Source organism: Mya arenaria, chromosome 13, assembly GCF_026914265.1.
Source record: "Mya arenaria isolate MELC-2E11 chromosome 13, ASM2691426v1".
In the NCBI taxonomy this organism is placed as follows: Eukaryota; Metazoa; Mollusca; class Bivalvia; order Myida; family Myidae; genus Mya; species Mya arenaria.
In genome coordinates, this window is record NC_069134.1 from 34806465 (window position 1) to 34822345 (window position 15881).

General features: G+C 33.0%; 2 protein-coding genes across 2 annotated transcripts in view; one reads left to right on the plus strand and one right to left on the minus strand.

Moving 5' to 3' along the window:
• The window catches only part of LOC128215214 (complement C3-like), a 45727-nt gene extending 34719 nt beyond the window's left edge, over positions 1 to 11008 (minus strand). Inside the window, exons 1-10 of the mRNA XM_052921921.1 lie at positions 10941 to 11008; positions 8347 to 8443; positions 7835 to 7895; positions 7452 to 7670; positions 7069 to 7142; positions 6532 to 6687; positions 5596 to 5638; positions 3610 to 3697; positions 2053 to 2155; positions 158 to 391 (exon numbers count right to left, since the gene is read on the minus strand). Coding sequence (XP_052777881.1) covers positions 158 to 391; positions 2053 to 2155; positions 3610 to 3697; positions 5596 to 5638; positions 6532 to 6687; positions 7069 to 7142; positions 7452 to 7670; positions 7835 to 7895; positions 8347 to 8443; positions 10941 to 11002 — 1137 coding nt within the window. The 5' untranslated portion in view covers positions 11003 to 11008. The remainder of the gene's footprint in view (positions 1 to 157; positions 392 to 2052; positions 2156 to 3609; positions 3698 to 5595; positions 5639 to 6531; positions 6688 to 7068; positions 7143 to 7451; positions 7671 to 7834; positions 7896 to 8346; positions 8444 to 10940) is intronic.
• A 1202-nt stretch (positions 11009 to 12210) lies between these two features.
• The window catches only part of LOC128213155 (complement C3-like), a 45171-nt gene continuing 41500 nt past the window's right edge, over positions 12211 to 15881 (plus strand). Inside the window, exons 1-5 of the mRNA XM_052918706.1 lie at positions 12211 to 12309; positions 12425 to 12687; positions 14522 to 14618; positions 15288 to 15348; positions 15515 to 15730. Coding sequence (XP_052774666.1) covers positions 12608 to 12687; positions 14522 to 14618; positions 15288 to 15348; positions 15515 to 15730 — 454 coding nt within the window. The 5' untranslated portion in view covers positions 12211 to 12309; positions 12425 to 12607. The remainder of the gene's footprint in view (positions 12310 to 12424; positions 12688 to 14521; positions 14619 to 15287; positions 15349 to 15514; positions 15731 to 15881) is intronic.

Sequence of the window (15881 nt, forward strand, 5' to 3'; positions counted from 1 at the left end):
TTACACCGATTGTTTTGATGATCTTACAAATTCGGGATACGAAAAAAACTATGTTGAAAACAAAAGGAGAAGAGGAGTGATATTTCTTCATTTTTTGTTTAAAATGAATTAGTTACATTAACGCAAAACCTATTTCTAAATCATTTCAACCACATACCTGTAAATGGTATATCATGCCAGTCCTATACGTATTCTTAGACCTTGAAAAATCAAAGCGGAAAGGACTTTTTGTGAATACAAGAAAATCCTCTGATGATTTCTCCTCTTTTCCTGTAGCATCTTCAATGACGTCAGCCTCAAGGAACAGGCGTGCATTATCGGGAAAACCTCTTCCACGTGCTTTTATTAGGTCACGTACGTTGATTGTAAACTCAGTCAAGCCGTTGGTCAGCTATATAAAATTATTAGGATACAGAGTTTTAGCAAAACGAAGGAAGCCTAGCTTAACAATTTTATATCATAGTACTTAACATAACGTATTGATTACATGCAATATCTAAAATTATTATCTTTTTCAGTAGGTAAGTTAATACTTCTCTTTGTTAAACGAATAAGTCATTGCAAACTATTGCTTTACTCACGACCTCTTTTGATAATTCAAAAAGTGTTTACGTAATGACGAAATATTTTTATTTCTAAAGTTTTAAACGTGTTGGCCTGTCAAATTTGTAGACCATAAAGTTTCCTTTGTTTAAGAGAAATGATCTCATTGATGTTTATAATTAAAGAGAAAGTACACGTGTTAGATGTTTAACCAAAGCCTTTAATGTATACTTAATAAACGCATCACTGACAGGGGGGCTGAACATGAGTTTTAAAAGTGGTCTATAGAAACGGTCTGTTTTTAAAGTCAACTACTAGTTAACTTATGATGTCGTGGTAAAACATTTTAAATCGTTCTTGAAATGTTTTACAAAGTTAAAGCATTTGCTTGAAATTGAAGTAAATGTTCTGATTTCCTTGCATGTGATTTAGGCTCGAAGGAAGATGAAGATAAGTACTCGATATGTGTCGTTATTGTTAGAAGATCGCGAGTTATATGATGAATAGTGTTAATTCGGGTATCACTTTTATTTTTTTATACTTATGTTATTTCATGATCCAGTTGTTTTTGGTGTATTTATCCAAAGGTTTGAAAATTGTTATAATCTGTTTCATACTGTAAAACAGCCGAACATTTGTTACTTACACATGTTTAAAATGAGCCTCTAAAACTAAGTACAGTCGAAACTCGATGGCTCGATGTTCTAGGGACCGGCAAAATACTTCGAGCCTCGAGAATATCGAGCCAAGCGGAATTGCTTACAGAATGCTTACGAAACTAACATCGAGCGTGGAGGAATATGGACCCTCAAGATATCAAACCATCCGATCGAATTTTATATGAACATAGAGTAAAAAAAATGCTCCTTTTAATCTGGCTCGAGAAAACGAGAAAATCGAGCAATGTGATATCGAGCAAACGAGTTTCGACTGTACTGCAAGTACTAAATGCCAATTGTTTGATGCATTTGTCATATGTGTTCACAACTATGAAATACAGATTGTTTGAAAAAGTGACAATAAGGCTAAAAAATGGTTGTCTATAAATTCACATACTAGACAATGTCAATATTAAATGTAAAATTGATAGAGAACCTAGTGCTTTCTCTCTCTCTCTCTCTTACTCTGCTATAGAAATGTGAATTGAGACCTACGTTGAACTTTTAAAAAGAAAAAAGTTACTAGGCATGTTGTGATAAATGTATTGATAAGTGTTGTCAATATTAAAAAAAACAACAACGTGTGTACCAACAAAAAAACGATACAGCAAAACAAATGTAAAACGTTAACACAGACAGGCGGTCAAAGAAAGATGTATTTATAGTTTTGGACTTACATACAATTCACTTGATAATGCTAAAATTTGTTCATATTTTTGAATCACTAGGCCCTGTTTCGAGACGTCCGAATTTCGTGCACCCTTTGGTATAGCGAAATCGTTTAATTTTTATAACAGAGATCGCAAATACAAGCAAAAACGAAATCCACGCAAATGTTATTACAACTTACCTCTTTGCGACTTATATTGAACATGTCATTCTCAGCTCCGTTATCTTCCACAATTCTGAACTTCAGTCCCGCTGAGCCCTGTACATTCTTTCCGTATACATACCTGGTCATGATAATACAAGTGAAATATTTCAGATTTTATTTACAGACATAAATGAAATATTATGTACCATTCGATCCTTTTTACTGACGTAAAAATGGCTAGTGTTTACGCAAATATCGCCGCCAATGGGTTTGCCATACTGAATTTGTTTGGATCTTTCAAAAAGCTTCCGAGGAAAATGACCGCTCAAGGTCAGTATTGATTTTTGTTTTTATAAAGAAGTTCATTCAGCGATTCACGCATGCGCGTTGGCTTGTATTGTAACAGTCGAGCCAAGCAATTAGATCGTTGTAATGTATTATGTTTTACTTAAAAATAAATTTAATCATTTAGTAAAGCAAAAATGACCACGCTTCCCTGAGACAGGTGGTGTTGTAAGTATAAGTTAAGAAAAAGGGAATATGACATGCTCCGCAAAAAAATGTTGTTGTTTTTTTCAGATAATAGTGACTATGCGAGTGAAATATTGAAATGTGTATTAATTAAGTTCACTGGCCTGGTGAAATGGAAACGTTTGATTGTTACATCCAATATTGGATATATCAAATGCAATTCTTAACCTTTTAGTTTATACAAAGAACTCTTTAGATGTGACTAATTTGAGGAGTTCATATAGTATAACATATATTCCCTCGTTACTCTAAGTAGACAAAAATCCAATAGATATCTACAAATGCAAGAGAGAAAACGAAGCATGAATTACTGCCCTAGCTTCTAGAGTAAACTTTACATAATTATCCGATTATTTTAACAATAAGGAATTATTTATTTAGCATAATACCTTCTAATTTTAAAATTTAGCCATGAACATATTGCTGAAAAGCTACTCTGAATATATTAAAGTGTAAGAATACAGTAATGATTTTGCTGTATCTTCTAATCAGCTAAATTAAAATGATATTTCAGATATATTTTAAGATAAGGTAACGCGACGGCAATTTTGTGCTGTTGTTGTCGGTCAATCGAGATGTTGCACTTTTGTGAATTGTCACCAAACGAAGCTATTACAATAAATTTGACTCTAAGTAGTTTCAGAGGATATATTTTTAAAGCAAAACAGGAAGTCGGGCATTTTGATGTTTTTGTGGCAAGTTAATCGAACGTCTTTTCTTTGTATTGTAGGAGGTCCCTCGAGCAAGCTTGCTGTGAGGTTTTATATCGAATTTAGCCCGATGGTTTTAGAGAAGATGTCTTTCAAACAACTGTTAAACGAAGACCGATTATTATAGTTCACCTTGAGCACTGTATGCTAAGGTGAGCTTTAGATGTTTTAAGTGAAAATGCAATTAAGTATGAGCAGATGTCCAAACTCAGATATCCTATTATCAAAACACTTAGTTTAAAGATGTTTTATTATCCATTATGTAGTTTGGATTCAAATTGAGTTTTCGATATACGTTAAAAAATGTTTTTTAAATCTTATAGAGCTTTATAAATGGTACAAGTGTACTTACCTGGCGTCAACCTTCACTTTAATTTGCTCTGTATTCTCCAATATAAATGCTTCCTGACTTGTTATTTTCACTTCAAACGTCGGCAAAACTGGAAAATATATAAAGAATATTTGTCGATTTCAGTGTAGGATCGTGTTCTTTACACGAGTGATCAAAGAAACATATATTTTTATGACACAAATTCAAACTATATATCTCAAAAAGTTTGATAGCCAGGCCCCAATATCATAGTAAACCATACTAAAGTCAAATCTTAATCACAATTATGAAACCCAGAACAGAACAATGGTTTCCAAGAAGGTCATAGACCCATCTGGCAAAACATGTACTTATACAATGGCGACAATAAACAGCAAGAACTAAATAAACACAATTTGTTTAAATAAAAAAAAACTGTGAAAATGATGCAGTTTAAAAAAAAGTTACATTGATGCAGACATAAAAAGGTGAACTACAAGTTGATAGTTATCTATGGCTTCATAAACGTGCTTGATTCACTTAGAGTTGTTGTGCAACTGTAAACAAACAAAATAATGAAAGTCAAATCTTACCCTTACAGCTTGCATCGAGTATCGCGTAGTGTGTTTGAATTCGCATACTTTTAAAATAAAGAAATCGTTTACTTTTTTTCAAAATAGCTACATCTTTTTAACAGTTCCACTTATTGATTTATACTAGGGGCTTGTACAAAATACCTAGGAACATATCCAACTTTTTGTTAATCATACAATATGCACTAATCAAAATGATAATCGTCTCCAAATAAATTACAAATAGTACATACATGTATTCGTTCGTTGAAATGTTGTTGATTGCGGTCTGTTCAATCTACCTGTTCCTATACTTAAGTTTTATTTGGATAAAATCAATTTAGACACAGCTTTCGAAAATTTGTAATACAAATAATAAGTACTAAGGGCAGAGCGAACGTCTAAAACACGGCACACTGACACAAAATCTAGTTCGAATCGACGCATACGCATAACGTCTGCCATGCCAATCTTAGATGAAATTATTTTTCAGTTGCTGTTTTAGTTTTCACGAAAATAGTTCAACAGTTCCCACTTTGTTTTATAAAACCATGCATAAAATAAACCTAAACTACAAAGAAGGTCGTAAGTATACACTCGGTTTGTTTGGATTTCGCTACGTATCATTTTTAAGCATACAACATTTATTTCTTAAATGAACTTGCATTTATCTCTATATAGCAGTTCTACCCCGTATTAAATTTCATTTCACTCGTATCTAATTGTTTTAAACCTAATCTTACTAATTATTCGAACACACAATCAATCATTTTAAAACCGAGTAGACGTTTGCAGAATTATAGATGAACTTTTTCAACTGCATTACTTTGAACACCACCTCCCCATCTTCTCCCAAAGAAAATGCTCCCCTGCATTATTCCAAATCGGAGCAATGAGTTTGTCGAATAGATTATGTCTATGCTTTACTTGAAGGCAATTCAGTTTATAATGATACATATTTATTTAAAAATGGCTTTCAGTGTTTGGCCTGCTAATGTTGTTTAGACTTCAAAATTTATCATTCTTCTCTCAACACTACTTAAAAATATGAAAACCTATTTTTGATTCATAATTCCGAATTATTGTTACACAACTTGAAATCATTTCTCCATTCCTAAATATCGTATTGTTGTTATTTGTATTAACAAATCACTAATTCTCAATTTTTGCAATATTCGAACAGAGCATTTAACTTAACATTCTCATAATAATAATAAACCAATAGCCTAGCGCGAATGTACAAATCTCTTTCGCAATACGAAAATAAAACGTTTTTCGTCAACTTTAAATGTTTCAAAAATGAACAACTGTTTATAGTTTATATAAATAATGTTAAAAATTATTCAATGTTATGAAATTTAACAATTTTTATTTAACCTTTCGTCACTTGCTTAAGAACACATCGTACTCGATGTTCAAGCATTATTAAATAAAACGAGCACAGACTATTCCTTACCGAATTCTTTCACCTCGAATGGAACAATTGTTTCGGTATCGTACTGAAATTAACAATAAAAACGCATTGTATTAACAGGGCTATATACGTTTAGATTTATTGTTTGATTGTAATAGAGTAACACGTGAAACGAGGAAGAATATTTTATTTGTTTTAGGAAGTAAGATATTTGTAAGGAAAACAAGGTTTTTAGCGAATTCTAAAACTATTTGAATAAAACAATCGAGTAACTTGATAAACTACGCATACTTTCCCAAACGAAATGAAGACATCACCTATTTTTCGTGTCTTAAATCTTTCAAAAGGTAAAACATTTTTCTACCTTCAAAATCTACCCACCCGCCCAATCCCCGTTCCGTTAGTGATAGGTATGACATGTTTGGCAATTTACGACCCGTCACTTCCTGTCCTTAAAACAAGTGGGTATTATCCTCCAGAACTAAATATTTACTGACAATAGTATTTGGACATGTTCGATTTGTTTAAAGAATAAATATGTGAATCCTTTAAATAACTTAACTGGTGTGATATTGTAATGTGTGACGTGTAACGTAATAAGTGTTCATACATAGCTTCTACAAACCTTATTTGAAGCTGTTGGTCAAACCGTTAAACCGTGACCATTGATAATACATAGAAGATGGCCACAGTTTACTAGTGGGTTCAGTTCTCGGGTTAAAAATCTAAGGTGTATGATGTCTGTCGATAATATGCATATCTAAAACTTGTTTACTCGAAAGTTCATACTCATACAATATATCTTTAAAGCCTGCATATAAACGCTCATACAACATATAAATATAACGCTTGTAAAACATAACACACGAAACAAATCTGTATACTTGTTATCCGTTTCCTAGCCACGATTGCTGACTGTTTAACACAGGAAAAGTGTAAAATGCATGTGTACATTAACTTATTTAAGCAGGTGAATACCTTTCCTGCCAAAAACGCTTTGACGGTCCATTCACCGATCTGTGGGTAAGGGGGAAGGGTGAACTTGTGTCGGTAAAAGCCGTTCTTGCTGCCAAAAAACGTCTTTCGGTCAACGGCCATTATCTTTGTATCACCGGCGAGATCAGACGATGGTGTCTTGAAATGAGGTAAACTATTTACATGACGTTTTGCCTTCTCTACATATCCAAAAATATTTTCAAATTTCTACATCATGGATTTCCGACGACGTATAACTGAATGTTTTTGAAAATAAAATCCAGACAAAAACACATCTAGAAATTGAGCATGCACACAGAACGTGATACTTTAGAGGAGAGGTTGTCGGAATTATCTTTCCGTTTCTCTGCAAGGTTAATGGGGCTATCATTTAAAACATCTGTTTCAGAATTATTCCTAGAATTAGTTCCCTGAATATACAACACAAAGATTGCCGGCAAGTTCGTTAATGCCCGTGTTTATTAAGTTTATTTTATATCATAAAAATCAGAAATTTGATCTAATTCATATGTTACTTACTCGAATATCTATGTAGACTTTTTGATCTCGTATTGGCTTCAAAGATTCATCCATTGCAAGAACACGAACATTCACTGCAACCATAATAATACATATATTTTGTTTAAAGGCTCTGTCATGGTCCATGACAGTTGTATTGTTTAAATATACGACGTTCTATTAGCCAGACAGATGTCATAAACAAAACTCGTTTTAAAGGCATATGTTTACTTTATTTTCAACTGCTTGTTACAACCTATCTAGAGTGATTGCAAAATAAAATCATTGAGAATATTACCAAAGAGGAGCTGTCACAGTTATTTGATATAAAATGCTATACAACAGGTAGTAGACTTTAAAACTGTTTGTCAAATGAGCAATTTCAATGTTCGAAGATGACATACCACCTTCCCTAGGCGTATACAGTGGTTTGTCCGTCTGTACAATCAGGTAGCCAGACTTGTAACCAATGACAACTTCTCTTGTAGACCGGCTGCCATCCGGGAAATCGGCCACCAAACTAACGTGGGTCGGTTTCTGGTCCTTCTTTCTTGGTCCGGCTAATTCTTGATACTGAAATACGTTTTCTGCTGTCACCTTCATGGTAAACTTATCGCTGTTATCTGTGGAATAATGTCTTGATGTTTAATATAAGACACGACTAAATAACACGTAAAACATCGTTGAATTTGCTTGAAATCGAATATTCATGTTTAAAGTTAACGGGCAAAGATGATAAAAGGCAAATTGACAAAATAGTTCATCCTTTAATGTTAACATTCATTACCTTGACTTCTTACTGCAGCTTGATGCTGAGATATTTTAACATCATTCAGAAGTAACTTAATCTGAAATGGATATTTAGCTTTGTTTTATAACCGAAGAAAGATTATGATGAGCACTAAATGCATAATTCTTTTAAACAAGGTATTCAATAATTCGTAACACAGTCGTAAAAAGCGGGTAAATGCTTATCATAACTGTTTATATATTGGCTGCAATTCCAGAGCTAACGCTAAACAGTGAACGAACTAAATGACATATGGTTCTTGACTTGATATCAGAATGATATTGCAGATTTGCATCCAATCCCTGAGGCGCTAAGCATGATTCTTCAATCTTGGGTAATGGTTCTTGGATAGAAAAGCCGTTTGTTTATTATTGTTTCCAGATTATATGCGTCATCAATAATTATTTATAAACGATGACATTTGTGACGTTGCTAAAGGCGACAACAATAGCATTGCCATGTTTGCCAGATATATTCCTTAAAGCATAGTTAAATACTAAACATCTAACCTGAACACTACCGCTTCCGTTTCCAAGGATTCCCGCCACGAGCGTTTCCTCGTGGTTGAGGCGGAACACATTGGGTGCCACCACATACCAGTAATCCCTGGAAGGAGTATGTAAGTTTATTTAGTGAAGTGTAAACATTATGTTCTACCAGTACCACTAGTCGATATAGTGTTTGGTGTTTTACTTATTGTAAAAAATGTATATAACGACTTACCAGAAAAATCTTGAAATGTGTGCGTAGCTCTATCCAGTGTAGTATAACTAATGGGGTTGAACACATACCAGTTATCCGTAGTTTTACTAGTCTTCAATATAAATTTAAATATTCCGCATATCAGAAATCCATTTAAGTGTTTACAGTGTCAGTTGATTCATATCACATGCAAGATCTATATCAAAGTGTGATTAGTTTTACGTAATGCAATGTAAATACTGTTTTTATCCCACCAGTAAACCCTGAAAGAGTGTAGTTTTATTTAGTGTAGTATTAACATTGGGTTCTACCAGTTTTCACATATTTTCGAAAAGTGTGTACAGTTTTACTCATTGCAGTCTGAAAGTTTTATCCTACCACAAACCACTTATTTTCGAACGTTGTGCGTGGTTTTACTAAGTGAGGTGTAAATATTAATCGTCTACCGAATTCCAGTAGTCGACAAAAGTGTAAATTGAACGAATTAGGAATCGGCAATGAAGACCACCGCTTTTCCTGTATCTGTAAAGCAATATTTACAAAGTGCTGTTTACGAAAAATATATTTAAAATGCCTAGAAGGGGCAGCTGATAAAGCTTCCGTCGACTAAAATATTGCAAATTCGTTGAAAGCATACTTGCGCATGATTTGGGAGTTTTGTGTCGATTTTCAATAAACTTCTTGTTTTCGACTTGAAAAAGCACAAACACGCTCATAGAAAGGCAAACAATATTTAACTGCCTGCGTTAAAAAGTTGTAAAATACTCACATTGAAAGTTGTTTGACGAGTTTTCCCATCCGTAATATATCCGTAATATATTCTTATAGCAAAGTCAAACTAAATAAAACATTTCAGCAGGCAGAAAGGCATGAAAAATCACGTGAGGTTTTCTCTAATATTCATTCTCCTGTCTTAAAATAAGGAAGTTTTCATGAGATGTTTATTCTACAGCGTCAAACTAACAATGATGTAGAAAAAACACATATCCAATAGATAAGACAGATTTTTGTTGTTAGCAGCATTAATTTCGATTCTTTTTACCATTTTTTCCGAACACGATTTGCCCTGATATAATACCACGCTTTATAACGCATACTCCTTTTATAAGCATCCAATAACGAAGATGAAAAGGACTTATTGTCGAAAAGTTCTAATTTTTAACGCAAACAGGTCTGAAAGCGCGAAACTGGTTCCCGCAAAAATAGCCGATTTACATGAAATGAATCATTTTGAAACACAAACATTCTTTTGTAATTTTTATGCTATGCAATACTGAGAGAAATTCAAAGTAAGTTCTAGGTCTTTTTTATTCTATAAGATTATCGTTCAGATTGAAAATGCCAAGAACTTGGTGTTGTGTCAACGTGTTCGTCCACATGTGTGGTCAAAAGTTTTGGCTCCCTTTGAGTATGATTGATGGGTAATTTGATATTTAACATGGTTTCATGGATGTGACGTTGTTAGAATCAGTCAAGTTCTATTTATACTAGGGCTTTTATTTAAATCATACGACTTGTAACACTTGAATTTTCCATGCAATACTTTCGTTATTAGGTTTCCGTAAACTAGCATATTACAAGAACTGTATATAATTCATATGCATCCTAAAACAATCTCCTGAAAATTAACGACGATTGCAGTCAAGTCCGCAGAAGAAGTGATTTGAAAATCACCTGTAGAATCATTGAACATATATTCCTATAATATATGGACATTCGGCAAACTTTAGTGAAATTGGCATGTGGACGTTAAATGTGTATACAGAACTTGCCATTCAAAGATAACAAAATAAAACGTTATATTTTGAAAATAATGCTGTATTTTTATTTCGATATAAAAGGTAACCACTGTAATCATTTCATGCCTTACATTACTTTTCAAACCATGTGTAACATGGCAATATATGTATCAGCTACAATGTTGTCAGTTTTCATTATGCCAATAATCTCGCAGCACCACTGATAAATAATTTCCAATTTTTAAAGGTTTTGTAATAACCTCGTGTAGGTCATTTATAAAACATTAGGCCGATTGTTTAACAATAAATTTAAAAATTGGTATATTAATATTTCAACCCTCTAAAATACTTTTACAGAAATATAAACGCGTTGTTCAAAAATTCAATTCTAATGCATTTTTATATTTCGGATCTTAAGCATTCTACATTTCAAGTAAGTATAAACTACATTTGTTCGAGTAGAAACATTTCACCCGTTTTTCATACCTCGTGCCACAGCCAAATTTTGAACTCTATATGTATGAATCAAAATAGATCCTAATTACTGCCAATTCCATCAACAAATTTATATAAATAAAAACAATAAAAAGATGAAGTATCAATTCACGAAAGCAACTGCAGTGCACATGAATAAGATAAAGACTGATAACATGTGATCTTACTTTGCATAGCAAACTGGAATAAGGAATCCACACAAAATAACACTTAGTTGAAAAACAACCATCTTCAATAATAGCCTGTTAAATTTTATGTGGGGTAAACTCGCTAAATAAACTGCAATTTTCCATGAATCGACCTTGTTCAACTGATAAGACACGTCAGTTTTTCATGGACCGAACTGGCTTATCATCAAGCGAAGGTATTGCATACATAAAGTATTTTAATTTATAATACCAGGCGCATTTCAAATTCCAGGTGCCAAAACCGTATCAGTTCTCAGATACTGAATTCTAAACGTTTCAAATTCTGTTGAAATAAATCGTGAGCTGATTCACCCTCATGGTCACAATATAAACTACAAAGTTAATCTGACGACACCAAAAAGAAAAGTGATCATCTACATGATCTGTACAACTCAGAACTAGTTTCATGATATTTGAATTGCGGATACATTTTTTTCAATAATTCCATGAGCTTGTCAGATTTGAGGATATGTATCCTTGAAATTTGAAACATAAAGAACGTCATATCGCTGTTGTATACGCCGACCAAAATATTTATGGGCATTATGATTTTTAGTTATTTTTTTTCGACTTTTGCCGTATCAGTCTTGTTGTGCCTATATAGCACCAGCAGGTGCATGTATCTTCAGAAATTTCGACATGGATCAAAACCACATGCTGTAATTTATCAAAATAGATAGGAGAGATGTTTCAATATACTTATTTCAGTAAGATCAAAAGTTATTTTTATCATCTTTATAATAAATTATAAACGTTAATAATCAGAACAATTATTGCAAAGTAACCATTTAAAAAATCAAATAAGGTACTGACAATTTAGACAAATGTATGTGTAACGAACCATCTCCGTAATTGGGCTCGGATTATATTATCATGTACATGACAGCTATAGATAATAACTCGTCTATGAAACGTCCTTTTTTCATTGAGTAACCGTACAAAAGGCCTCATAAGTAGTCTGATATCGGCTTCATGTTTATTAAAAACCAACCTAAACAATTTTATTTTAAGAATGATTTCCTAAATACACCCCTTGCATTCCGAATAATTATAATAACCATGCAGTAAATGGGATATTCATCTAATCAGGTTGGAAGGTCAAAAACGACTGCCAAAATTCCACTCAGCGTCATATATTGCGGATATTGAATAAGTAATTCAGCGGCTCGCGCATGCGCATATTTTTATAGATGCCGAGAATTATCGCAATAAGGAGGTTAGCGGCTCTGTTATCAACATCCGTATTACAAGCCTTAATACAAAAGCTTAAACACTACTAGTAGTTCTAATTATGCAAAAAGAGATCTGACAAGCTTATGGAATTATTGAAAAATAACATGAATTTGAAGTATCATGACTTCATTAACATGCATTTAATGAGCTTTTCACATAAGTATTGAATTTGCAAAGCGACCGGTATTATAAATCACTATACTTTATTTACGCATTTATTTCTATTGCAGATAGGCCAGTTTGTTCCTGAAGGTTTTGCGTTGTTTACAAATCATTAAATGCGAAAAACACTTTACTTTCCTAGAAATGTTTACAAACTGTGATGGCTTATCAGCTGAACTAGCACTGATTCTTGGAAATTCGGAGACAAAAAAGCAGTTTCTCAAGCGATTTTACCACACTTAAAATTTAACATGCCAAGAGTGAAGATGGTTGTTGTTCAACTTCTTATTATTATTTTGTGTGGATTCCTGATTCCAGCCTGCTTTGCAAAGTAAGACCATGTTTTATCAATCATTATCCAATTCATTTGCACTGCAATTGTTTTAGTGAAGTGATATTTGATTTTCTATTTAGTTATGTGTTAGCACGAAATAGGCACAGAAAGTAATTAAGAAAAGCTTTGATTTCAACATGAAGTGTTTAATATTTGGCTACGACACATGGAATGAAAAACGGATGACATTTTCGTATTTAAACCAACATAGTTAATACTAAATTGAAATGTAAAATGCTCAATGTCCCGAATAAAAAAAACTGCATATTTTTTTAAACAGCTCATTTATATCTCTTGTTTATATCTCAATATTTCTCAAATAGGTTCAAGTTTTTTTTATGGTTGCAATAGAATATTTTAAATTTATTGTAAAACAATTAACCTTACATTTCAAATTGAATTATCTTTACTAGGTAATAACATAACCTTTTAGAAATTGGCAATTTCATGTCAAAAGAGGAGCGAGATAATTGTCATACTGGAAACTGATTTTATGTTTATGATGATATTTTTCTATTTCACACATGTCGTGAAATACATTGTAAGACATACAATGATTATTGGGAAAAATTAAACTTTATTTTAAAATGTCACCTGTGTTTTGTAATGTTTAAATTGCAATATCGTTATACAAAGTAATTTATTTAACATAAAAATGCACAGGCTAATTTCACTAAAATCGGCCGACAATCCAAATACTATAAGAAATTAGGTATTGTTACAGTGATTTTCCAGTTAATGTTTCAAATAACCCCTTCTGCAGACTTGATTGCAGTGGTCGTTGCTCAGGAGATTGTCTTAACATGCATCTGAATTATATACATTCCTTGTAAATATGTTGGTTTATGATAACTTAAAAATGAAAATTGTTTGTAAAGTTTTAGTGTTACAAGTGCGATTTAAATAAAATCCCTTTTATGAAAACGAATTTACCAAAAAGTCCAATCTCGTTCGACGTTACATACACGAAGCTCTGTATAATGTCACTCTACCCGACACTTACACTTCCAAGGGTTCCAAACAATCATGTGATTACAAAAGTAAACGACCACGTTCGAATTGACACAACAGGAAGTTTTTGATATTTACTTTCTGAACGGTAATCAAGTTATAAACGACCTAGCCCACCGTACAGCGTTCATGTACCTTCATGGTGCCAAGTCATTAATATAGGTTTTCTTTTCTGATAATAATAACATTAGCATGACTTTTAAATGTTTTCCTTCGAACCTTGCTTTAATTCCTGTTATTACTGCATAGTATCAAGAAACAATTACAAAGAAGGATATGGAATCCAAATGATAAGGCGCAATGATATTTTGTCAGATCTATTTTTACCTCCACACTTTTTTATATTTTTGCGATTGACCTGCCATTTTATGCCGGAACCAGTTTCGCGCTTACAGACTTTTTGCGTTAATATAGGAACTTTATGCAAATAAGTGTGCACTTTAAAAATAGCACGGCTTTTAAACGAGCGCTATAAAGCAACTGGTGCGTTATTAGACTAAATTAAATCACATCAGGCCCACACAACTGTTTTAACTATTTGATATGGTTGGATACAAATCCTATATTCCTATAATACAAGACTTCTCACACTTTAATAGATTTCTCTATGTGGTAGAACTAATTGTTTTTACTGAACATTAAGTAAAACTACTGGTATGTAGTTGAACCAAATGTTTACAATAAGTTTAACGCCAAACACTATTTGACTAGTGGTAGAACCCAATGTTTACAATACGTTGAGTACCAAACACTTTATAGACTAGTGGTAGTAGAACCCAATGTTTACACTTCACTTAATTAACCTAGATACTCCTTGCAGGAATTACTGGTATGTGGTGGCTCCCAATATGTTCCGCCTCAATCACGAGGAAACGCTCGTGGCGGGAGTCCTAGGAACAGGCAACGGTAGTGTTCAGGTGAGAGGTTTAGTATTTAACGATGTTTTAATGAATTCATCAGGCAAACATAGCAATGATATTGATGTTGCATAAACTGCGCATATAATCTGAGAGTTAGTTGGAACATTGTGAGATTCATGACAAAACACATTAGATAAATCACTGCTTGGTTGATCCGATTATCCCTTACCAATCTTGAAAAGTCATGTTTAGCGCCAGGGGTAGGTTGTATATCTGCGATAACATGCTTCATATATCAAGAACTAGCGTGGTATTCAATATCACTCTGATGTCAAGTATATTTTCATAGTCCATTCAGTTCGTCTCTGCTTAGTGATAGCCCTAGATTTGCAGCTAAAATATAAAATGTTATATAACATAAGCATATAATGTATCTCGGACGACGCTATATGTAGGATCCTAATCATAAGGACTTATTTGCCATAGTGAAGACGTTTTAAAAGCTACAGATAATTAAACATCTTTGATCACAGAATTATATATTAAGTGTTCACCATAATCTGTCTTCGGACATAAAACGATGCTATATAGCCGGACTAGCATGATTGCTCCTAGTCTCAACCGAGACAAATACTAAATACAAGCCAGGTTTGGCTCATCACTTCTAAACCCATATAATCTTATATTGAATGATCTTTTGTAACATGAGCCTTTTATCCATTGCAGATAAAGCTACTTCTGGATAACGTTGAAATATCTCAGCAGCAAGCAGTAGTTATGAGTCAAGGTAATTAATAGTAACATTGAAAAGGTGATTTTTTCTGTCCATTCGTCTTTTTAATCTATGCGCGTAATACTAATATAATATGAATATTGAATTTAAGCAAATTCAAAGATTCTTTTCATGAAATTTATTCGTCTCTTAAATTTAACATCAATACATTATTCCACAGATAACAGCGATATGTTTAAAATGAAGGTGACGGCAGAACACATTAATCAGTATCTTGACGCCGGATCAAAGAAAAAAGAGCAGAAACCGACCCATGTTAAAATGTTGGCGTATTTCCCGGATGGAAGCCATTCTACAAGAGAGATTTTCATTGGTTACAAGTCTGGTTACCTAATCGTACAGACAGACAAACCACTGTATACTCCCAAGGAAGATGGTATGTTGTTATCATTGATAAATGAAAGGGCTCATTTTGACAAACAGTTGTGAAGTCTACTACCTGTTATACCATATATTATATTAAACAAATGACACAACACCTCTTTGATATGTTCTCAATAATTTTAATTTTCAATCATTCCAGGTAA